The sequence below is a fragment of the Tamandua tetradactyla genome, chromosome 1 (genome assembly GCF_023851605.1).
Source record: "Tamandua tetradactyla isolate mTamTet1 chromosome 1, mTamTet1.pri, whole genome shotgun sequence".
NCBI lineage: Eukaryota > Metazoa > Chordata > Mammalia > Pilosa > Myrmecophagidae > Tamandua > Tamandua tetradactyla.
In genome coordinates, this window is record NC_135327.1 from 33,791,229 (window position 1) to 33,816,053 (window position 24,825).

The 24,825-nt window shown below is 43.5% G+C and overlaps 1 protein-coding gene, 1 long non-coding RNA gene and 1 pseudogene across 3 annotated transcripts in view; 1 reads left to right on the top strand and 2 right to left on the bottom strand.

Annotated features, from left to right (window-relative positions):
- The window catches only part of LOC143644662 (uncharacterized), a 164,366-nt gene extending 162,112 nt beyond the window's left edge, over positions 1-2,254 (bottom strand). Inside the window, exon 1 of the long non-coding RNA XR_013156812.1 lies at positions 2,089-2,254. This is a non-coding gene — a long non-coding RNA (uncharacterized LOC143644662). The remainder of the gene's footprint in view (positions 1-2,088) is intronic.
- On the top strand, positions 43-17,038 carry SALL4 (spalt like transcription factor 4). 2 transcript variants are annotated; one of them, XM_077113870.1, is made up of 4 exons: positions 43-240; positions 8,759-11,095; positions 11,941-12,221; positions 14,965-17,038. In XM_077113870.1, the coding sequence occupies exons 1-4, from the start codon at positions 120-122 to the stop codon at positions 15,382-15,384; spliced, it is 3,159 nt and encodes a 1,052-aa protein (XP_076969985.1). In that variant the 5' UTR covers positions 43-119; the 3' UTR covers positions 15,385-17,038. The 2 variants fall into 2 exon arrangements, with proteins under 2 accessions (XP_076969985.1, XP_076969992.1); XM_077113877.1 differs by having other exon boundaries at positions 8,759-9,778.
- A 1,151-nt stretch (positions 17,039-18,189) lies between these two features.
- LOC143684018 (U3 small nucleolar RNA-associated protein 25 homolog pseudogene) lies at positions 18,190-20,623 on the bottom strand (annotated as a pseudogene).
- Between the last annotated feature and the right edge of the window lie 4,202 nt (positions 20,624-24,825).

Genomic DNA, 24,825 nt, shown 5'->3' on the forward strand with positions numbered 1-24,825 from the left:
AATAATAATTACTGGGACATGCGCGTTCCGGCCGAAGGGGGGTAAATTTCCCAACTCCAGGAATTTGTGGTGGAGAGGGCAAATAACCGCGGCTCTCCCGGCGCCCCGATGCTCGCACCATGTCGAGGCGCAAGCAGGCGAAACCCCAGCACATCAACTCCGAGGAGGACCAGGGCGAACAGCAGCCGACCCCGGAGTTTGCAGATGCGGCCACAGCGGCGCCGGCGGCGGGGGAGCCCGGTGAGTGGGGCTGGAGCGCCCGCGCGGGGACTTTCCCCGACGTTCGCCCGACCCTCGTGGGCGCGGACTTCGGGGTGCCGGCGGCTTCCAGCGTAGGTTTTGGGACAGAGATCTGTGGGGTCTCAGTTCCTGGGAAGCGAGGCAGCCCCATCTCCCCCTGCGTCCTTGCACATTTTTACACTATTTTCTCTTCTCCCGTCTTGTGTAAGTTTCACCCCCGGTCCTCTCCCTTTTTATTGCAAAATGGACCCCCCTCATTCCTGAAAGGTTCCCTTCTTGTTCTCTGCCCTTCTCTTAATTGGTCCCACCCCCCTCACTAGTAACACCCCCCCCAACTTGTAACTTAGTTTTCCCTCCCTCCCTGGCGCCGCTTTTAAAAGAAAGAGACCCCCGGGGGCCCCAGACTCTCTCACACTCCCTTGGACTTTTCCAGTAGGTTGGAAGTGGGGCCCACCCCTGGAAGACCCCCCGGAGGAGGTCGGTCAGTTGCACGCGTCCGTCCCGGGCTAAGCGGGGGGAGGAGGCACGACCTCTCCCCACCCCCAGGAGCTGGGGTGCTGGCCACCCGCACTGCGGATGGAATTCGAAGGCCCCAGGAGATGGGGGAGGACACAATATCTCCCGTAATTTTTTTTTTTTTCTCTTTTTTGGGTTTCTCCCTTTTTCTGGACTGCGCTGCCTGCCCATCTTCGCCCTAACCTTTCCGGGCCTGACCTCCAGCCATCTTGATTTCCGACTTCCTAAATATAACCGCGGAAAGCCCGAAGGGTGCGAGCCCCCAGGAGTCGGGATCCGGGGTGCAACTGCAGCGGTCTCCTCTGGAGTGCACCGGCCTCGCGATTTGCATGGCTTTTCTAGGGCGCCAGGCTCCAAGTGAGCGTCCGGGGGGTGAGAGAGGAGAGATCCGGGCCAGGGCTGGGCGGTCGCGGGCAGGGCGAGGTCCCGGGGCTGACCCGGCCCACGCTTCCGCGGCGAGTGTCTTATAAGACCCAGGTCGAGGGAAGTTCGGGACCCCAGCCGGCAAAGTCCTCTCCTACTTAATCACTTAACTGCGGGGGTTTTAGGAGCCAGTCGATTTCCTACTATCTCTTGTCCTTCCCGGCCCGCCAAATTGTCGCCTGATAAGTTCTTAGCGTCCGCATGGGGGGAGGGGGCATTAAAATCTTCCTCTCTGGGCCTGGGGCCTTTCAGGTCGCCTCTTTCCCCTCCCCGCCTGCTTTCTAATTTCCCAGCAGCTGATGGGGGGTGTGCGCGGCACCCGGGGGACTCGGAGCCTCAACTCCGACGCCCTAGTTTTCTCTAGAAAACGGCCTCTGCTTCTTAGTATTACCGTATCTCCCTTCTTATTTTTTGGATGGGGGTGCATGTGTTAAAATGTAATGCATTTCCAAAATGTATAATAGGCTATTGAAATCCGTTTGCCCCCAAATAACATTTTTCTAGGGCAGATTAGAAATCTGCTTGCCCCAGAGGGCGGCTACTTGGTTTCGGGGCGTCGGAAGATCAGGGCAGCGTGCACCCAAAGTCCCAAGCAGCCTGGCCTCTCTTTGTGCCATTTGTCGGGCGGGGTGGGATGGGGGGGGGGACGTGGGGAGGCTTAGCCGCCTGGTCTACCTGGAACAAAAGGGTTAACCCTCGGCCCGCCCGCTTCCTCCGGAGAGGAGGGGTCAGCTCCTGCCCCCTGGCCCCTCCTCTGGTCCTGCTCTCCTCTTCCCTTCCTCTTAGTTCCCTCACTTTGGGGTGGGCTCCCACAAGTGTGGCTTTTGGTGATGCCTGACACTTTGGCGGGAACCAGTTACCGGGGAGGTTCCGAAATTCATACTGATAACAGTTTCGAGTCAGAGTTACCATGAGCTGGCCTGGGATCCCAGTGCTGGCGGTGCGCTCCCACGGCGATTCCGGCTTGGGGGGTCGGGGTCCACGGTTGAGTGTTGGAGTTGGAGCGGACTGCCGGATTGCGCGCGGGCGCCCCCTGGAGGCGAAGCCTGGAGCCGCGCCCTGAGCGAGGAGGCGGTTCCCCTGCAGGTACCGTCTCACACCTGGTGGGTGGGATAGGTTGAAGGGCGAATAGAGAGGGCTGGGCCTGGTCAAAGATGGGCACTCCTGCGAACTTGTGCCGCTTGCTTTCTTGATCTCTGGCTGCCCCCGGTATTCTCGCCAAGTCTTGAATTTTTGGAAAGAATTCCCCTATCCTAGAATGTGAAAACTCTCAAATGCTAAGCTGGGCCAGAAGGTAGTTATCTTAAGCAGTACATTTTAGTACTGCGTTTTAGACCTTTGCAACTGAGCAGTCTAAATATATTTCATTCGTAGACAGATATGCATATGTGTGGGGGGTATATATACGAGGTATAATTTATTATGAGGTGTATAATTTTTACAGTTGGACTGGGCCAGGCTTTTGCAAAACCTTCTGAAACGCAGAGAATGCAGTTTTTGAGGGAGGATAGTGAAGTCTGGCAATCAATTAACATAAAAAAATCTGCAGGTGGTCAGGGGGCTAATACAGGAAAATTAGCATTTTCTCAAAAGAATTTCAAATGCCCTTTGTGCTAAACTGGATTACAAATTATCAACGATTAAGATTCCCAAGTCTCAAATAACTGCCTAGCCCCAGTTTCGAAACTGAAGTGACCTACAGTGGCGGTGTGAGGCTGTTCTGGGAGCTCCCATTTTAATTTGGGTTGAGGAAAATCTTGTTGGTATTAGCACTAGTTAAAGTTGCAAGCCAAACAACTTGGGTTAGACTTCTAATTGGATTTCTGAAAAGAAGAGGGACTATAACTTGCCCATAGCCCCTTTTGTCCATTAAAAATAAGTTGCATTGTAAGATTTCCATTCTCTCACCTTCAGAATGTCACTGATTCTCCAGTGCAGAAGAAAATGGTATTTTGTCATTCTTACGTCTGCTGGTTTCCTCACTGGGTGCGTAGGGGATTGAGGAACCAACTCCGCAGGCAGGAGATAGAGTTAGCATTTCTTTTTTTAAAATGTGAAGGGTTGGTTATTTATTCATTACTTATTTTTGGGCAAGATTTTGAGAGTGATGAGATCTTCCTCTGACTTTGGTTGTATGACTTTCAGCTGTGTGACCTTGAGGGCATCATTTGATGTCTGAGTTTTGGGGTTCTTCCTCTGTACAGTGGAGATAACACCCTGTTTAGATAATTTCGATTTAGAACTACTATGTGATGTGAATGTGATCGATAATTTTGTCCAAAATAATGTTTTAATTTTTATTTACCTAACGTGTTGAGCAGATGTTGCTCTCTGCCAATTGAGATAATTCTGCAGTAACCATGGCCCACTATGTGCCAGCCACCATTAAGTACAATATTTTTTATTCTCATAGCAGCCAGCCAAAGCTGTATTTCAATTTATTTTAGGGTAATCTGTAGTGGGTTGAAATGGCTTGGTCTAAATTTGAAGAGGGACTGGGCTGGGTCTTAGCAATTGGTGATGATTACTCTCTGGTTTCTTCGAGAAGGAACTTTGTCTAGTTTTCAGCTGGTTGGGTTTGGCGATCTCCCCTTAAATTTTTGTGATGAGTCTTTGCAGGCTTTAGATCAAGAGGTCCCTAGGCTATGGAATAAAGCAAGTTGGAAAAATTGGAAGGAATAGAGTTTAAAATTTCCCTTTCTCATCACCCTTGATCAGTTTTATTTTGATTATTTAAAAAGGAATCTAAGCCTCTAAATACAGATGAGAACTGCTTTTCAAACCACTGCCATCTATTTTTGTTTTCAAACAAATTTCATGTCTGTGTCAGGCTTTGTTCTAGGGAGCTCTGGGGGAAGAAGGCAGTCAAGCCACAATTCTTTCAGGAATTTACAGATTTGTTTAGAACACGCAGGTCCAGCTGAGCCAAATGGGAATCCTTTGAGAGCCAGGTTCTTGAATCTTGATCCAAAACAATTCAAAACTTACTTTGTTTTTTTAGCTCTTAGTAGTATAAAAACAGTTCATTTTAATTTTAGCTCTGATTTACCATTTAGAAATTGAGTAAAAGGTTTGTTGTTTAAGTGTTTCAAATTACCGAATTCAGATATGAAATTGGGGTAAGGTACTTTTAACTGTTTCAATACTTAAGGACATCTCAACTTCTTTTTTTTTGCGGGGTGGGGGGAAGGGTAGAAGATACTGTGCGCTTTAGATCATCTATTCATTGTAGTTCTTTCAGTAAATAGGAATGGAAAAAGATAAGCTTGATTCAGCTCTTGTTTTTATCAAGATATACAGCTTTTATTTTTTAAAGGGTTTTAGTGTCTCCAGAATTTGATTGCCCCTAGTAGAAGAGGCTTTCTTCCTATACAATAGTAAGCGTATTTTCTATCCGTTTGGCAGTGATTGAATCTAAGACCCCTGCTGGGTTTACTGCATTCTTCCAACTTATTGGATAACTAGATGCTGAGAGATAACATTCCTAAAATTGGGGGTGGGGGGTGGAGGAGGGCTTAAACGAACTAGCCACAGTGTAATCCCTCTGAACTTTGCTTTTTCCTTTTTGAAGGGTTAACTTAAGAGTACCCAGCAATTGTCGTAACAGAGTCCTCCTACTCTTTGGCAAATACGGTTTCAGTATTTGCCAACAGTGGTCTAGATGTAGAAGTACTTTTTACTGCCCAAGTAAATAACGCCACTGCTGTTATGAGACTCAAGTGGGATGTTGCTGAAATTGCTTCGAGGCTACAGGAGAGGCCAGCTTGTGTATACAGCAAAGGCAAGCTGGTATTCAGGTTGTAAATCACTCTTGGGAACTGTTGGATCCTTCGAGAGCAAGGGAACTTAACCTTTTTTGTGCCAAAGGATGTCTTTGGCAGTCCCTTCACAACACAATGTCTTTAAATGCATAAAATAAAATACATAGAAAGCAAGGAGATTACATTGAAATACAGTTATCAAAAAAAAATTTGTGATATAGTAACATGTGTTTATAATGACACAATAAATAACAAAATCTTGAGCGGCCTTATTAATTAGCCACTGTAATTTTTTTTCTAAGAAATACAGCAACTCTAGCACCAGCTGAAAATATCTGGTTTCTATTGATGACAGTCACAGGTTCCTCTAATTCCAATGAGATGTGCTTTCTACATTCATAATAGTTGAATTATTTAATTATTATTAAATAGTTAAATTAACATTCATGTTGTTAACTTTCTAGTAAAGGTTAGTGAAGATAGATGTCTGTACGGCCTGCTTTAGAACATTTCTGAGAACTAATTTCTCAGTGGTATTGGGGGCTAGATTTATTAGTCCCAAGGGGTGAATAATATTTGGGGAGGGGGTGAAAAATCTCAAATATTGCAATGGTTTTTATGGCCATGGAGAGGACCATGGGACATAAACATAACCAGTATATCTATGGTATTAAAATTTTAAAGGGGAAGGGTGGGGTGATTATGGGAAAAATACTTTAAAGTCTTCATAGAGGGAGGGGTAATAATGAAAAAAGAGAAACAGTACTCTAGAAGAAACAATTATAAATTAAGCCATCAGTTTTAGTTCTCATCTTAAATATTTAAGAATCCAGTTCTTGCTCTTCTGTTTTCTCGTTAGCACTACTGTCACCTCCAGTCACCTAATTTCTGAGTCTCAGTTTCCATACTGAGAAATGAGAATGAAGATTCTTTACATGGCTACTAAAATAAATGAGCTAAGATAAAAGAGTCTGAACTGTAGGTTTTTTGTTCTTTTTGAGGGAGGGTGGTGGCAGGTTTGCTTTGGCTATTAAAAGGTGGAATGTAAGTTTTTACATAAGCTTTATCAGAGATTTCTAGAAGTAGAATGACTGAGTTAATGGAAGCAAACATGCTAATTGAAAAGAAAACAGTACAAAAGTATTTGCAGTTTTTCTCTTCCACCCCAGTGCCCCAAACCCAATTTCCAGGAGTTATGGCCACCAGCAACCGTTTCTTTTTTCATTTCAGAAATTCTCCATATGTTATATATATATATATATATATAATTTTTTTTTTTTATCTGCAAACACAAAGAAAGCACGGTTATGTTCATCTTGTCCTCTCCTCACCCCACACCCACCCCCAAAATAAATCTTGGTCAAGCCCGGTATAGCAGCACATGCAGGTATATTTTGTTTTCATAGGCCACAAAGTATTCATCATATTTCTGTACCCTGATTTAATCAGACCCTCATGGATGGACCACAGCACATCTAGTTTTCTTGTTGCTGTTTACTAATTTTAAAAAAATGCTGCAAAAAACATCCTCGTATTGCAGAAAGTAATTTTCTAACAAAGGAATTGCTGGGTCATAGGACCGTTGCATTTAAAATTACGAGGTTGCAAGCTGCATCATTGATATGCATCTATCAAGAGGGTGTGTTTCCCCAGGAAGAGGAACTTTTTTGGAACTTTTAAAAGTTGTTAACACATAATTGCCAGAATTGCTTTTCCAGAAAGATGTGCTATTAAACCACCCCTCAAGAGCTGCGTTTCAGTTTCTTAGGAAGTTGTGCAGATTGATAACAGTCTTGAGTGTTTTGGGAATGGCTGAATATGTTTAACTTGACTCTTTACGACTGAACCAGAGCAATATTTGGGGCGTTAAGGCAGGAGGTTTCCCCTCGAAATCTCACCTGGAAGTAGCCATGGTGCATAACCTCCCAACTTCTGGGAGTCACAGAAACAAAGTAGTAACGGTAATGCAAATTCCCATTCTCAGCCTTCCCAGCCTTTCCTGCCCCCACCCCCATCTGAGAGGAAATATAGTTGCAATTTTAACAGAAGAAACAGTATTATAGGAAGTATATAGGCTACCGTGTCCAGAGGAGCTGGGGCCCTGGATTTTAATGTTGGCTCTCAGTCTACTAATTGTATTGTGTTCTCTGTGTCTCAGTTTCCCCCTTTGTCACGTAGGTATAAATTGTTTAGAACCACACCTGGCATGTACCACGTGTTCAAAAAGTTATCTATCATTTATTTTTAAATGTGTTGCTTCAGGGAAGCCGTAGTACCTCTCTGAGTCTGTTTTTCTCACCTTTAAATAGGGCTGATATTTGATAGGACTGAATGAGTGTCTATAGCATGGGGTACCTAGGCGACGCCTGCTCTGTGAACTGACCATCAGGCTTGTTTGGTTTGTTTGCCACCCGAGTCCCCTGTGGTACAGAGTAGGAGATGAGGTATTATTAAATGAGTACGTGATGTTACAAGTCATTTGTGTTTTCCACAGTCCTAGTTTCCCAGCCAACCATATGTACTTAGAAATAGATGGGATGGGGAAACATGTTTGTTGAACACCTACCTACAGTACCTTCTCTATCCCCAGTTCCTAGGGTGGTGCAAGGGATGTGGCTTGTGCTCACCAAACATTTGTCAAATTACTTACCTCCTGATCGTGGTGATGAATGCACAACTCTGTGATGATATTGTGAGCCACTGATTGTAACCATGACAAGAATGTTTGTATGTTTGTTCATTGTTTATAATAAAAATATTTAAGAAAAAAAAGAATTAAGGCTACTGGTCAATGTCAGGGAAGGGTAAAGGGTACGAAATGTATGAACTCTTTATCGTTTTTATTTCTCAAGTGATACAAATGTTCTACAAAATGATCATGGTGATGAGTACACACCATGTGATGATGTTGTGAGCCATCGATTGTACACCATGTATGGAATATATGTGTGTGAAGATTTGTCAGTAAAGTATTTTTTTTTAATCACTTTTCTCTCTGAATCCAGGCATCTTCTTGTGAGGTTGACATGACCTTGCATGCTGCATAGAAGTGTGGAGGGGTGAGCCTGTTTTCTTGTCCCTGGCAGACCTGCACCCTCAATCCACACACATCTTCCAACGCTTCATTATTACCCAGTTTGGAGTTAGTAAAGATTTTGTCCACTTTCTTGTGACCATGCTTTGTAGATTTAAAGAAGCTGTTTTTAAAAATGTGAAAACACCTATGGGTCTTTTCAAGAAATGTCCTTTTGTTTTAAGATCATCCCCCAAAAAAACTTTTAATGGACCCCCTCTGAACCCCTTAGTCAAAAGCCCCATGGTTTTAAGTATAATTTCCCAAGAAGTTAATAGAAAATGTTTTATTTTGCTTTGAAGAATGACAGTTTTATTTAAAAGTCAAGGGTCTCCTTCCTGGCCTTTACCCATGCATTTGCACATTGGTTTTATTTGAAACATAATGTGATCACATTATTTACATTGCCCTGCAACATGTTTCTTCTGCCTGCCTTGTGTCTCATGTCGGTGCATGCCAGTGCTACATAGTTTTATATGTGGGGGGACCAAAATATACTTATTGACTGAGGAGATTTGAGTAGGGATTATTTTAATAAATGGTTGGTTCATTCTGTCTCTTTGGATAGCTCATTTCCCTCACACAGTCTTCTGCCTGTTGGAACACAGATAAGGAGACCCTCTGCTTTCAGGTTCAACTGTTGGGTCTCCTCCCAAGAAATCTCCTCTCTTCCCCCACCCCCAACCCCAATCCCTGCCGCCTCCTTTTGGGGCCACAGTTCTCAATTTGTTCTCTCTTGTCACAGGTGCTCCAATGAACCACCCAGACAACAGTGATGGAGCAGGTGGGAATGAAGTGACTGCCAAGCGGGTTCGTCGAGAGGAAACTCATATCTGCGAGAAATGCTGTGCGGAGTTTTTTAACATCTCTGAGTTCTTAGAACATAAGAAAAATTGCACTAAAAATCCACCTGTCCTCATCATGAATGACAGCGAGGGGCCAGTGCTTTCAGAAGACTTCTCCGGAGCTGTGCTGAGCCATCAGCCACATAGTCCAAGCAGTAAGGATGGGCACCTAGAGAATGGGGGCAGCTCAGGGGACATGAAAGAGAAGCCGGGTGCTGAGTCTGTCCTGTTCCTAAAGACAGAGACTGCCCTTCCACCCACACCCCAGGACATAAGCTATATACCCAAAGGCAAAGTTGCCAACACTAATGTGACTTTACAAGCACTACGGGGCACCAAGGTTGCAGTGAATCAGCGGAGTGCAGATGCACTGCCAGCACCCTTGCCCGGTACCAGCAGCCTCCCGTGGGTCCTCGAGCAGATCCTATGTCTGCAGCAGCAGCAGCTACAGCAGATCCAGCTCACAGAGCAGATCCGCCTACAGGTGAACATGTGGGCCTCCCATGCCTTGCACTCAGGTGTGGCAGGAGCCGACACCCTGAAGACATTAGGCAGCCACGTGTCCCAGCAGGTGTCTGCTGCCGTGGCTTTACTCAGCCAGAAAGCTGGGAGCCAGGGTCTGTCTCTGGACTCCTTGAAACAAGCCAAGCTACCTCATGCAAACATCCCTTCCACTGCCAGCTCTGTGTCCCCGGGGCTGACGCCCTTCACCCTGAAGCCAGATGGGACAAGGGTGCTCCCCAATGTCATGTCACGCCTCCCGGGGGCTTTGCTACCTCAGGCTCCAGGTTCTGTGCTATTCCAGAGCCCTTTCTCCTCCGCGGCATTAGACCCATCCAAGAAAGTGAAGGGGAAGCCCCCGAATGTCTCCGTGGTGGATGTCAAACCCAAAGATGAGGCCATTCTCTACAAGCACAAGTGTAAGTACTGTAGCAAGGTTTTTGGGACTGATAGCTCCTTGCAGATCCACCTCCGTTCCCACACTGGAGAGAGACCCTTCGTGTGCTCTGTCTGTGGCCACCGTTTCACCACCAAGGGCAACCTCAAGGTGCACTTTCATCGACATCCCCAGGTGAAGGCAAACCCCCAGTTGTTTGCCGAGTTCCAGGATAAAATGGCAGCAGGGAATGGCATCCCCTTTGCACTCTCTCTACCTGTACCTGTAGATGAATCAAGCCTCTCCTTAGACAGCAAACCTGTCCTGGTAACAGGGACCCCCACTGTAGGGCTACCTCAAAATCTCTCTTCGGGGACTAACCCCAGGGACCTCCTGAGTAGCCTGTTGCCCAACGACCTGCCACCTGGGCCCTCCCCAGAAAGTGAGGGTGGAACTGCACTACCTGGGGTGGGGCCAAATCATAATTCTCCAAGGGTTGGTGGCTTCCAAAGGAGCAGGACCCCCGAGCCAGGTTCAGAGACTCTGAAATTGCAGCAGCTAGTGGAGAACATCGACAAGGCCACCACTGACCCCAATGAATGTCTCATCTGCCACCGTGTCCTAAGCTGCCAAAGCTCCCTCAAGATGCATTACCGCACCCACACCGGAGAGAGACCCTTCCAGTGCAAGATCTGTGGCCGAGCCTTCTCCACCAAAGGCAATCTAAAGACACACCTCGGGGTTCACCGAACTAACACATCAGTAAAGATGCAGCATTCATGCCCTATCTGCCAGAAGAAGTTCACTAATGCTGTTATGTTGCAACAACATATTCGAATGCACATGGGTGGTCAGATTCCTAACACCCCTCTGCCAGAGAGTCCCTGTGACTTTACAGGTTCAGAGCCCATGATGGTTGGTGAGAATGGCAGTGGAAGTGCTATTTGCCATGACGATGTCATTGAAAGCATTGACATAGATGACGTCAGCTCCCAGGAAGCCCCTAGTAGCTCCTCAAAGGTCCCCACACCTCTCCCCAACATCCACTCGGCGTCACCAACCTTGGGCTTCTCTTTGATGGCTTCCTTGGATGTCCCTGGGAAGGTGGAGCATGCCCATCCTGCCCTGCAGCGGCAGAGCAGCCGGGAAAATGGTTCAGTGGAGAGTGATGGCTTGACCAACGATTCATCCTCAGGGATGGGAGACCAGGAGTATCAGGGCAGAAGCCCAGAAATCCTGGAAACCATGTCCTTCCAGGCACTCTCTCCAGCCAATAGCCAAGCAGAAAGCATCAAGTCCAAGTCCCCTGATGCTGGAGGCAAAGCAGAGAGCACCGAGAACAGTCGCCCTGAGACGGAAGGTGATAGAGCTTTGGATTTAACTTATGTCCATTTTGGGCGCAAGGTCATCAGAGGAACCTGGGTTGACCTTTACAAATGGAGAGTATGTTACTGAAGCAGCTCCTTTAGGGAAACTAGCTTTTCTTTTCTTTGAGTAGAGGGAAATACCAGTGACCTCTACCCCACTAACAGAACCTTTATTTATAATGGTTAATGCAAATTGAATAAGGACAGCATACTTTTTTGTTTTTATTTTTGTCTTTGAGCCTCATGTTGGGGAGGGGAGGGCGGATATGTAATCTTGAACTCTCCAGTAGAAGAATGTTTAAGAAAGTGGCCATTTGTTTCTGGCACTGACATAAGCCATAGTTCTCTATTCTGAGGTCCCTCAGAACTCTTAAGGTTCACAGGTTAATAACTCTTATATGGAAAAAGAATGTAACTCATTTTAAATAACACATTGACTGGGGTCCCCATTGATGTCATAAGTGATAAAATGAGGGAACAGCTACATCATAGAATCAAACAAAGATTGGGTCTGGGCATACTGTAAAGGTAACATATATATATATATATATATATATATATATATAGAAATTTGAACTTGAACTGCATGTGTTATGTTGCCCGTAACTTTTGCACAAATTAGGATGGGAAATTTTCATAAGCATTTTGGGTCATTATCCTTTGTGCAAGCAAACGATTTGAAAGATGCTGCTTCTGAGGTGTAAACTTAATTTTCTGTGAACCATTTCCAGGTTCTCAATCTCTAGTGGGCAGTTGCTTCTCAAGTTCCTTTTAGTTTGAAGAAGGATGGAGTTCAGTAGTAATGGTTTGTATATTTTTTTCTCCTGTGCACACCTAGGTCGGAGCAGTCTCCCACCAGCATTTATCCGAGCGCAACCAACCTATATCAAAGTTGAATTTCCTGGCACATTTGTTGGCCCCTCAGCCCTGTCCCCAGGCATGACACCTCTGTTAGCAGCCCAGCCACGTCGGCAGGCCAAGCAACATGGCTGCATGCGCTGTGGGAAGAATTTCTCATCTGCAAGCGCCCTGCAGATTCATGAGCGGACCCACACTGGAGAGAAGCCTTTTGTGTGCAACATATGTGGGCGGGCTTTTACCACCAAAGGCAACTTGAAGGTGGGTTTCCTTATTGGGCGGTGGGAGTGGGGAGGGGGGGTTTGGCTAGGGAGGGTTGGTATCAGTGGTACTCTCCATGACAGATCCTTCCATAATAACATCCAAGGACTATGATAGTCACATCTCGTAGCTGGCTCTTGGAATGTCATCATTTTTAAAAAAGAAGTGTATTTTCACATGCTTTTACTTCTCTGGAATTGGAATGCTCCTTAACAGTCAGTGGAATAAGGAAGCATTGTATCTGGTTTTAGTGACACATAAAATGATGCATTTTATAATGAATGCTGGCTGGAATCAAGACACAGTTTTCTTTATTATATCTAGCATGGGTAATTGTCCCTCTAAATGTTGAGGCACAGCGTGATTTCTTTCGACAATAAAATGGATATGTGGACTCAAACTAGAAACACAGAGATAGCATTTGTCATTTGATAACGTGTCAGTAAATCATTTATGTATTGGCCTATGCTTCTAGATTTTGACCACCTTGTACATTGATTTTTATTTTCCTGACCTGCAGGGTTGAAATAAATACCATGAATTAAGCCATATGTATAATTCAGTACCATTAAAATGAAGAAGATAAAAAAGCCTCCAGGTGATCAGCCACACTTTTAAAAATTGAGCAGCGGGGTCCTTGCTGGTTTTCCTTCCAGAGTGATTTATAGATCATTCATAGTAATAAGTTGATTGCACCTAAGATTTCAGCAGGTGAAGAGTTTCCCCTTTAAGTTTTTTTTTCCAGTTTTCCCATAACATTTTTACAATTGTGTGTGTGTGTGTGCTTGTGTGTGTAAAACAACAGAAATGTATTCTCTCAGTTCTGGAGGCTCACAGTGTCTGTTTCCAGGCCCATGTTTTCCCAAAGGCCCTAGCAGAGAATTCTTCAGTGACTCTTAGGATTTTGGTGGCCCTGGATAAAATTACTTGGCTTGTGGCAGCATCACTCCATTGTGCCTCCGTTTTCACTTGGCTTTCTCCCTTGTTGGTATCTCTGTCTCCAAATCTCCCTCTCCTTTTAAGGATACTCGTCATCGGATTTAGGCCCATCCTAAACCAGTATGACCTCATCTTAATTTGACCACTTCTTCATATTCTCTTCCTGTATAAGATCATATTCGCAGTTGCCAGGGTTAGGACTTCAACATACTCTTAGAGGGATATAGTACATCTTGGTCCTGCCCTCCAGTCTGGTGTATGATCCGAGAACAGGGTGCATATCCTCTCTGGATTTCTTTCCCTAAATCAAGTGGTCTGATTAATTGAGCTCTTTATAATTAGAATAAAGGTTGAAAACATCATCTTAAAATTGACCCAGAAAACAATATGGCATTGAAAACATTTATTGCTAAAGTGATAATGCTTAAAAGTTTTAAGTCTAGGTGGCAAAAACACCTGTTTTCCTCTCTACTGAGAGGAAAACAAAGTAACCTCATCTCAAAAACTAGGAAAACAAGTAACTTGATCTCGAATAACCTCCAGAAATGCAAAGCTTGATTAATTCACAGGCCCTAGAAGCCACCTTGCTGTCACTCAACGATGACTTGCTGTGCCCAAGTCCCCATCAGGGATGTGAGAATAGTGATAACGATGACTGCAGGATTGTCATGGAGAGAAATGAGTTGGATCAGTGAAATGTTTAAAAAATTGTGCCTGATGCTTCACCCAGTGCAGGGCTTGTAGTTCTAACTTGAGTGACTGACACCAAGTTGCTTCTCTCTGAGCCCGAATGAGACTGCCTGGACCCAGCACATTCTTAAACCAGATGAGGAATTGAAAACCCATAAGGCAGGCAGGAAAAGAAAAACAATGGAGGAAGCAGGCTAGGTTGATGGAGTAATAAATAGCATAGTGGCATCTCCTTAACCAGATGGTTAAGGTAGCCTTGCCTTGCCTCTGCTCTAGGGTAGCTTCCATTCCCACTGATAATGGGGGCCTTCTTAACAGGCAAGACCAAGCTTTTGAGTTTCAAGTTCCTCGTCCAGTTTAAGAATATTCTTGGTCCTGGGCTTTCCAGGCTTTCTCTGAAGCAATGATTACCATGACTGATGAAATCTAGATGTAACGTGTGGGCTAATCCACCTAGCTAGAATGTCTATCAAGGCAGCTTTTGTTCTGTTCACATGATACATGTTCACATGATCTTTTAACTGAAAATTTTGAGATAATCATAGATTCACATGCAATAAGAAGTAATACGCACAGCGAGAGGTCATTATAAACTTAGCCTAGTTTTTCCCCAATGGTAACATTTTGCAAAGCTATAGTAAAATACCACAGCCAGGATAACTGACATTGATGCAATCTATCAGAATTCCTCAGATATCTCCGGGTTTGCCCATATTCATTTGTGTGCATATGTGTGTGTGCGTGCGTGCGAGTGTGTGTGAGGGAGAGCCTGTGTAACTTTGTAAGCTGTGTACTCTCGTGTAACCTCGGCAGTCCCTGGTACATACAAGCGAACACATGAATAGTGAGCCTGGGACAAATCAAAGATGATCAGCCCTACCTCGTTTGTCTTTTTTCAGTTCTAGGCAGGAAGACAGAGCTCTAGTGCTGCTAGATTATCTGATTTTTTTCAACGGAACAAACATCAGGGTTTTTCTAATACGAATTCTAACTTTGAAGTAAAATTTACAGTAGCCTACTGGGTAGAACCAAATCCTTATGCAGGCCGAGTTTGGCTTGCCAGCTTGCAGTCGAATCTGTTTTGGTGAACACCTTTTTGTCCCTGTCCCCTTAGGTCCACTATATGACACATGGGGCAAACAATAACTCGGCACGCCGTGGCAGGAAGCTGGCCATTGAGAACACCATGGCTCTCTTAGGTACGGACGGAAAGAGGGTCTCCGAAATGTTTCCCAAAGACATCCTGGTGCCTTCGGCCAGCGTGGACTCTGTGACATGGAACCAGTACACTGCCATGCTCAGCGGCGGCCTGGCCATGAAAACCAACGAGATCTCGGTGATCCAGGGTGGCAGCATCCCTGCTCTCCCGGTGTCCCTGGGGGCCAGCTCCGTGGTCAGTAACGCCACCATCTCCAAGATAGATGGCTCCCAGTCGGGTGTCAGTGCCCAAGTGGAAAAGCCAGGTACCACGGATGTTGTTCCCAAACACCAGTTCCCTCACTTTCTGGAAGAAAACAAGATTGCAGTCAGCTAAGCAAAAGGGAGAACTCACAGTGAAGAAGTGCAGGCAAAGTGAAATCTCTAGCATCTGTACATTATTTTTTAAGAACCCACCTGTCTTCTGTGTTTGATTTTTTTTTTTTCTTACTGGTGTGCAAATGATGGTTACGGTTTATGGTTATGACCGCAACCTCGGGCAGTCCTACAATCAAGATGTTGCTATGCTGCTTTGCAAAAACAAAAAACCATCAAAGAAATGAAAAAAGAAAAAACATAACCAAAAGAAATACAGACTAGGTTTTTTTTTTTTTTCATTTTGGAAAGAAGCGGGTCTTGCAAAGTAGCTTTGTTACTTGCGACAAACTGTACATAGAAACTTTTTACAACCTAGATTAACTATTTCCAAAGACTGTCACCTCTTTCAGGGTGGAACAATTGGAATTTATTGAACCAACAGTGGAATAGACAGTTACTTAACCTGACGGGGCAGGGGGGTGTACTGTATCTTTACATGGCAACTGTTAATGCGGGTGAATGGACAAGGTCTGTTGTCTATTTAGGGACCTGTTTTATATGCTCCCCCCAACCCCACATCCATTTTTGTTTTCTTTTTTGAATGTACTTTTCTTTTAAACTAAGGTTGTAAAATTACAAAATTCTTTCAACCTTAGAACCATAAATAAGTAGAATGCCCTTAAATGGACTTGTTTTGGTCCTTAGGGAATCAGTGTGTATATTGCTGCTTATTTAACTACAGTTCAGTTGGAGCCCCAAGAGTGCCAATGCACCCCCTGGCTTTCCAGATGCCTTCATCTTCCTGAACACCGGAAGTGGGGGGAGGTAGGCAGGTGAGCAGGGGATCTCAGGTGACTTAATTTTTTTCGTCAGTGCCTACTCTGTTGAAGAACTGAATTTTCATTCTTGAGAAGAAACTCTCATGGAAGGGCGTGTTTCTTGTTACAGGTTCACATTACTAATTTTAAAAAATTTCCTTGGTGTGACTAGTGCCAAGTAATTATGAAGATTTTTTTTTTCCTGAGTATTGCATGAAGGCTACAAAGTTGGAACAGGCAAGACCTGGGTGTGAAAAGCTTTAATTTATCTACCTCATTTTTTATTTTTGTAGCCATAGTCTCTATTTTCCTATTTTATGATTGTTGAACTGTTCCTAGACCCTGTCCTTAAACCTAAGAGTTGATGTATTGATGGGAGTGGCTGGATGTTCGAGGTGTTTCTGTGATTTCTTTTTAAACCCCTTTTATACATGTAATAATAATAAGCAAACAATGAAACGTTGCTCTGATGGTTTAATGAGGAGGGAGAAAGAAATAGCCTAACTTGTGGGGCAGAGAAATCTTTCCCTTCTATGTGGAAGGGCCGCAAATTGAAATGTGGATGAAGACTGTTACCAAAAGTTTATCTCTTAGTTATTGCACCTGACTTTTTTAGGATCAAAGAAAATAATTTTTTTTTTTTTTGCCAAGTTGTGCCTTTCCTTCTGGAATTGTAAGTGAACATAATAATATTACTTGTTTACACTGTGAAGTAGATATTGTTACAGAGAACACACCAGAGGTTTTCTCACTGTCAAGCTAATCATGCCTTGTGAATGTATGATCTACGGAGAAATCCTTGTAGTTTTACCTGCTGATACTTTCTGTCTGTTGGAGAATAAATTTGGATGTTTTTTCCCCCACCAAGCGTGTATGTATGTTTTTTCTGGTAGTTTCTGCCAATAAACTGAGACTCCTTCCTTGGCAGTTATTCCCATCTGAGATACACATTTGGTTCCGTCTGTAACTGACCCATTTCTCAAACATGCACAAACGCAGCCCCTCCTGTTTGGTTTCTCCTTTCCTTTAAAGGAGAAACCTTTAGTTATAGTAATTTTATTCTAGAGAACTTGTGTTTGCGTTTGACCCTAAGGCTTTATTATGCCCTAACTTACCCCACATCTCAGCTCATCTTAACCTGGTGCTGGTTACCTGGCAGAGAGAATATTCTGTACCGTCTCAACCTTACAGGTCCCTAGAAGGGAGTTGGGGAGAGTCACATAGACGGTGGCAGTTAATTCCAAGGGAAGACTCAAGAGGTAGAGAGAGTACCCATCAGGCAGAGGTTTAAGGGCCAAAGCAGGATATTGCTCTGCTGGTAAAGGACCCTCTTGGCCAACTTTTGCTGTCTTGGTCTCTGAGCCCATTGGTGAGAATTTCTATTTTAAATAGAAATATTTAAAAATGAATATGGCATGGTTCCAAATAAATACACTGTTTATTCAACTTTTTTCCTTTTTAAAACTAACACAGTTAAAGTTGTTAGGGATTTCTTGATTTGAATGTGTGTTATTGCACTTAAGAGAAAATTATTCCTGTTTTTCCCTCCCAACATATTTTAGGCATCTAAGCAAGGTGAAACTCATTTCTGGAAAATATCTGCAATAATACAAAAAGGATACTCAGCCAGCCATTGTTAACACAGTGATGAGGTTTCCTCCAAGTTTTATTAATTTTGATCATCCTTGAAGCATAATTTTTTTTTAAACTTTTTAAATTGTATTGTATAGTATAACATACAAAGCAAAGAAATAAAAAAGCAATAGTTTTTTTTTTGCAAATCTGAAAGAACTTACTAGTGTATTAAATTAGAGATAAAATCACAATAAAAGCATTAATGCTTCACAAAAAGATGCAGAATTATAAGTTTCCTTCTATGAACTTCTCAGAGTCCTCCAGCCTACTCGATCTCTAAAAGATGCGATTTATCACAATTTGGTTTACATTTAACTTTTCAGGAACACATGACCTGAAAAGAAAAGTATCCGATCACATTGACACTGTGCTCTTTTCCCGTATCAACCCCTTTCCAGTATTTGTAATCAGAACAGGGTCCAAAGAGCACAGAATCAAGTGTTACATATCATGCCAAATATCTCCAGGCCAAAAAAAAAATCTCATTTTTCTCCAGTAATGAAGAGGTGGACATTCTTGTTAGATTGCAGCATCTGTGCTGCCCTCTCCACACCAACCACGGCAGCTAGCCTCTGGGCATCGTACTTGGAGTAGAGGACAGTGCAGGTCCACGTGGCTTCTTCTCCTCTTGGTGGCTTTGAGCATGTTACAGATTTCACTGTAGAAGTGGGGATATGTGGGCAGTTCATAAAAAATCAGGTTCCTGATGCCTTTTATGGTATACCTTTTGTAGAAATGGAAGCGTTCTGTGAGGAGCAGAAACTGCTTCTCTCCTTGAAGGAAGAAGTGTCTAGCCCTGGAGACACCAGACTTCCGGGTATATTCACAGATGTGGGTGAAGTTCAGTTCCTCCTTGAAGTAATTTCGGAGACGCACAAAATCAAAGTAGGAGGGGACATAGATAGGCGTGTGTGACATGACTGCATCACGATACTGAGGCAGAATCTTGTTCACGAAAAAGTTAAACCTGGCATCAATCACCAAAGTGAGGTTTTCAGCTTCCATCCTCTGAAAGACATGTGGGAGCTGTACCAGGACATGACTGATGGAGCCTGTCATCAGGACATTCCTCACAGCCACCTGGCCTTGAAAATTGATGCAGTACTTGTTGAACACTGAATTGATCTGGGCATCCTGCAGGGCCCCCAAAATCAGTGTCTGGCGGTAGTACTTGGACCAATTGTTGAGGCTCCACATCCGTACGTGAGAAAAATCCACCCCATGTGAGTCCAAGGGCAATAAGTTCATATGATTCATCAAATGCAAGACATGCTCCCAGTTCTGCATCAGGTAAATATCAGCTTGATCAATGATGAGAAGCTCAATAGAAGACAAAAAGTCAAAATCTCTCTTCTTTTCTCCTTCTCCACCAATTACGGTCCGTAAGCCCAGAGGGGAGGCGATGAGGATGTCTGAGGAGTAGAAGGGGGCATAGAGTCGGATGCTCCTCTGAAGTACTGCAACTCTGATCCTAAAGTGGTCATCGATATTGCCGGCAAATACAGCTTCATAATCCTCAGGCCTCTTCAGGTTGGGTGGTCTCTCCTCAGGATCTGAAACATATTCTCCCTTAAACCTCTTTTTGTTGCTCACAAGTATTTTCTTCTTGCTGTCACCCTCGAGGAGGCTTATAAAAAGCTGCACCACCCATAAAGCATCCTCACGGAAAGGCACCACTATCAGCACCTTGGGCCTTGTAAGCCCTTGGTCCCTGAAGTCATTGACATTCCCCACTCCGAGTTTCTGGCTTTGGCGTCTGCTATTGTTGCCAAGCACGTGGGCGTTGGCTTTGAGGACATGGTTGAGCACATGCAGGCAGTACAAGTGGCGGATCTCCTCCCCAGTCTTCAGGGCAGTCCTCTCTGGATAAAACAGGTCCTGGTACGAATTCATAATTAAGAAGAGTTCTTTCTGGAACGGGGTGAAGGGGCTACTTGATTTTTTGGGTCCAGATAGGAACTGGTTGTTGGTCTTGGCCCAGGTGGATCCCAGAGGCTTCTGGAGATGAAGTGCCTCTAAGTCAACGTCCTTTGAGGGCTTAAATGTTTCCAGCTTCTCAAACTTGGATGAAAAGACAAGCTGACCCAGGACAGGCCATTTTAGCTGGTGGGTAGTTTTAGAATTTGTTGCAACAGCCTGAATTTCTTTTTCTTTCAGTTCTTTGTTCACATGTTGTAGAAATGTATCTTGTGATGCATTCAGTGAAGAGCTGCCTCTGTTTTCCTCTTCTAGAAAATTGATTTCCAGGCTGAACAGTGTCTCATGTTTTGCATCTGTGAACTCCTCAGGTGATTCTTGCTGCGACGTGCCAGGTGGCCCTTCCCCATCTTTTCCCTCAGAATCAGCAGATAAAGCCACATTCTCATGCCTTTCAGTAGACACTGCTGCAGTCTCTTCTTCCACGCTGACATCATCATCATCGTCATCATCATCTTCACTGTTTATTTCTGCTTCATCTGCAACACTGTCTTCTTCTTCCTCTTCATCCTTGTCTTCCTCAGAAACATTCTTCAATGTGGCAAGTAGTTTGTGGTACCCTGAAACTTGCTCTGGTTCGCTCTCGGCTTCACTTTCAGAACCTGAAGTATCTGAACTTTCTGACAGTTGACAGATCTGTGGTTTTGCTTCCTTTCTGGAAACCCTGTCATAGAAGGGATGTGCCTTGCCGAAATCCCGAAGATGTTTCTTCTGCTTTTTAGTCAGGGTGCTGAGCAGTTGGCTCTGGCTCCGGCTCCCGCGTTTGCCCATACTGAAAACGCCAGATATGCCCACCTTCAAGAGTCGTTGTATTTCCCGGCAAGTTGCTCAGACCAAAAAGCAATAGTTTTCAAAGCACTCTTCAAGTGGTTACAGGACAGATCCCAGAGTTTGTCATGGCCTACCATACGATACTCTCAGATTTTTCCTTCCAGCTGCTCCAGAATATAGGAGGCTAAAGGAATTAAATACTTTTTTATCATCACAATCGACCTTTATTCCTTCTTTTTTTGTGTGAAGAATAACATATATACAAAAAAGCTATACATTTCAAAGCACAGCAAAACAATTTAGTTGTAGAACATATTTCAGACTTTGACATGGGTTACAATTTTGCAATTTTAGGTTTTTACTTCTAGCTGTTCTAAAATACTGGAGACTAAAAGATATCAATTTAATGATTCAGCATTCATATTCATTTGTTAAGTCCTATCTTATATGTATAATTCCACCATCATCTTTGATCTTTCGATATCTCCCTTTGGGGTTGTTTGGGCTATGGCAATTCTAAATTTTTGATATTGGAAGGGTCTATCGCTAATATGGGATAGGCAGGTGGAACTATCTGATGTTCTGGAGAGGCTGGGCTAGGTTTCAGGACTTATCTAGACCAGGGACCCATCTGGAGGTTGTAGGTTTCTGGCAAGTCACTCTAGTTCCTGGACCCTTGTGGAATCTTATATATTGCCCCAGGTGTTCTTTAGGATTGGCTGGAATGGTCCTGGTTGGGGGTTGGCAGGTTGTAATGGCAAGGTCTACCTGAAGCTTAGCTTTTCGACTCTATTTGAACTCTCTCTGCTACTGATATTTTATTAATTACACTTCTTTTCCCACTTTTGACCCTTTTGGTCAGGATGGAATTGTTGATCCCACGGTGCAAGGTCTGGATTCATCCCTGGGAGTCATCTCTCGGGTCACCAGGGAGACTTTCACCCCTGGATGTCATGTCCCACGTAGGGGGGAAGGCAATGATTTCACTTGCAGAATTGGGCTTAGAAAGACTGAGGCCACATCCGAGTAACAGCAGAGGTCCTCCAGAAGTCACGTTTGACACAGTATCAGGAGATTCCCTGATGGTAAGGTTTAATAGTTTCATATTCTTTTTCCCCTCCCTCAGGGGACTTTGCCAATACTTTTTTGATTATCTGCTTAATATACTCTAAGATGTTTCCAGGCATTACAATAATCTGTACAGGATTAAAGGACCTTCTTATTCTGTGCTTCCTGTGTTTCAGTTTTTCAAAGGAGCTCTACAGATAGATTGAATTAGATTATGCACTACAGAAAATTCAGTTCCAGATCAAATAAACCTTTCTTCTATTGGTCTCAAAGAGTATGTGTGATACTGAAATATAGACACTGTCTTCCTTACCCCTAGAAGCATAGTTTTTTGTACTTGAATTATCTCCTCTGGGTCCATTCCTACCTGAGAGATTGCTAGGTCTGAGGTTGTTTACTATATTCTCAAATGTGTAATTTGTTTCCTTGTGTGTATGTATGCCTCCTTTATTCGCCCCGGGCTCTGAAGCCAACTCACTCTAAGGGTAGGTTTTGAGTACACCACTATAGTATAGTGCTTTATCTCTTGAATTCTTGGACCATGGGAGGTAAGCAAACTGCTGCAGAGCCTCCTCTTTCTGTTTAAGAACTCTCTGCCTTCCTGTGCCTTCCTCTCTAGGTTCTGTGTGTTCAAAGCTGGATTTGAATGGCTGATTTAAGGGACTTCCAAAGACATGTGTTCTGGAAAAGGCATGTTGCTTTGTGTGGGGTGGATGCGGAGAGGGACTGCAGAAAGTTTGTGATGGGGCTCTCCACCAGGTGCAGTTTGTACCTGGTCTGACTGGCAGAACTTGCCCAAGAACAGTCGAGAAGTGGGGCTGGGGTTAGGGGAAGGTGGTGTTGGACTGTTAGGTCTGATCTCTTAGGCCAGGTTGAGCCAGGTGATGACGTAGCTGAACCTCAACAGCAAGGAAGATGTTGAAATATCTGCACTTCTACAGGAAGCTCTTAATAGAATTTCAAATGCATCTCCTACAAGCAACATAACTTCTTGTTTACAACTCAGAAGATCCATTTGAGCCCAAACAGGAAATGTAACATGTCAGCATACATAAAAAAGCCAAAAATGGTAAGTTAGGGAGAAGTTAGATCAAGAGGCATTTCAAATCAGTGGAGAGGATTTGGTTTATGATGAGATAACTGGGCTTTCACTTGGGAAAGAATTGGTTTTAAATTCTTTTACCTCAGTTGCCTCATCTGCAAAATATTATATAAAAATATTTGATTCACTACCTTATCAACAGATGAATAAAACATGGAATAAAAATAAATTATAGGGGAAACAAATGTTAAAATAAATTTAGATTGAAATGCTAGTGATCAATGAAAGGGACAGGTTAAGGGGTATGGTATGTATGAATTTTTTTCTGTTGTCTTTATTTCTTTTTTCTGTTCTAAGAAATGATCATGATGATGAATATGCAACTATGTGATGATATTGTGAATTACTGATTATATATGTAGAATGGAATGATCATAAGTTAAGAATGTTTGCATTTGCTGTTTTATTTAAAAAAAATTAATAGAATATTTGATTCACAGTATTAAATGTGCTCGTGACACTGCTTAATCTGGGACACAGAAAGCATTCAATCTGGTAGCCACTGCTCTTTCTGTTGTTCGGCTCAGAAAATCCACAGTATCCTACTTGGGCAGAATTTGCTCACTGAAGTTCTGGATCAGGTAAGCCCTTGGTTCAATCAGCTGGGCTGGAAGGCAGAGGGTGATTGGCAGAAACTTTTCCTTGAAGGTATGTGAGGTTTTTAAAAAAATTTCAGGTTAACCAATGGAATTTATTCCCTCAAGGTTTGAGGCTTGGGAAAAGTCCAAATCAAGGTTACATCAAGGTGATACTTTCTTCCTAAAGACTGGCTTTATGGAGTTGGGTGGTGGTGAGCCCCAGTTCTTAATTTGCCAAAGGTACACAAGCTTTTGCAGCTCAAACAGGGTGACATCCATGCAACGGTATGCATATTCAACCTAACTTTGCTAAAGTGTATATATATATATATATATAAAGCTAGTGAGTGATTTTTATGGTGGGCTTTCCATGTGTCTCTTCAAGTAAACTCACATAAAAAACTGAGTATTTCACCAGGGGTTACCACTTTTCATTGATTCTTAGATGCACATCTTACCTCCCTCCCTTCTCACCCCACTCACTATCTGCAACAAACACCCCTGGATGTGCAGATGCAGATGGGTGGAGCCAGAAAAATGACAGTACCCTGCTGGTTCCAGGCCCTTTAGTGGGTATTGCTGAGGCCCATTTTGAGTCTGAAGAGCTGTTTGGCTTGCCCATGTTTCTGATCTTAGATTGATAGATTCTAAGTTCAGGCCTAAACAAGTTAGCAGGTAATTGAAGCCTGTGCTTTCTTTTCTTCTTGGCATCACTCATTTATCTTGTAGATTCTGCACCCATAATGTATTAATTTAAAGAGGCTCATTTTCCAGTGGAAAAAGCATATGCTTCTTGTAGAGTAATTATCCCAGGTTCTATCAATTCCGCAGTTCTGTTCTGTTTCCAAACAGAATCTATTAAACACTTAAAACAAGGAATGTTCATTTCCTTTTTAAAAAAATGGGTTGACTGTAGGCTTTCAAAGGCCCAGAGAAGCAAATGCTTTGTCAAGTACGGCTGTTATCTAGGGAGTCCTGCCTGTTACCTAGGAAAATGCACAGATTTTTGCCTAAGAGCCAAAAGGAACATTTCAGGCCTTTATCAAGTATATCTAAATATCAAAAGAAAAATGGAGCATCAGCTAAAGTATGCCAAAATGAGAGTAAGAAAGTAGAATTTCCTCTCAATAATAAGAGGCATTAAGATGACCTTAAAATTCAGGCTCTGTATTTTCAAGTCTAAAGTGTGTTTGAAAGTGACATTTTCGGGAGAAGAATGAATATCCCAAATATGATTTGGATCCCCTCCCCCATCATTTCTATCCTCCAACTCTTTGTAAACAGCCTACTGTTTTCTGTGAAGAACTAAATTGAAAGGAACACTAGGTTTATGTTATCCTGTTGGGACACTTGTGGACCCTTAAAGAGAATAATACAGCGAAAGAGACGATCTTCCATGTCATTCATCTGCTGGCAAATGCGTAGATCTACCTAGAATTGAAATTAGTTTTTCTCTCTACTTCACATAAATCAGGTGGCCCATTTTTAGGGGGTGTGTGTGTTTGTGTGTG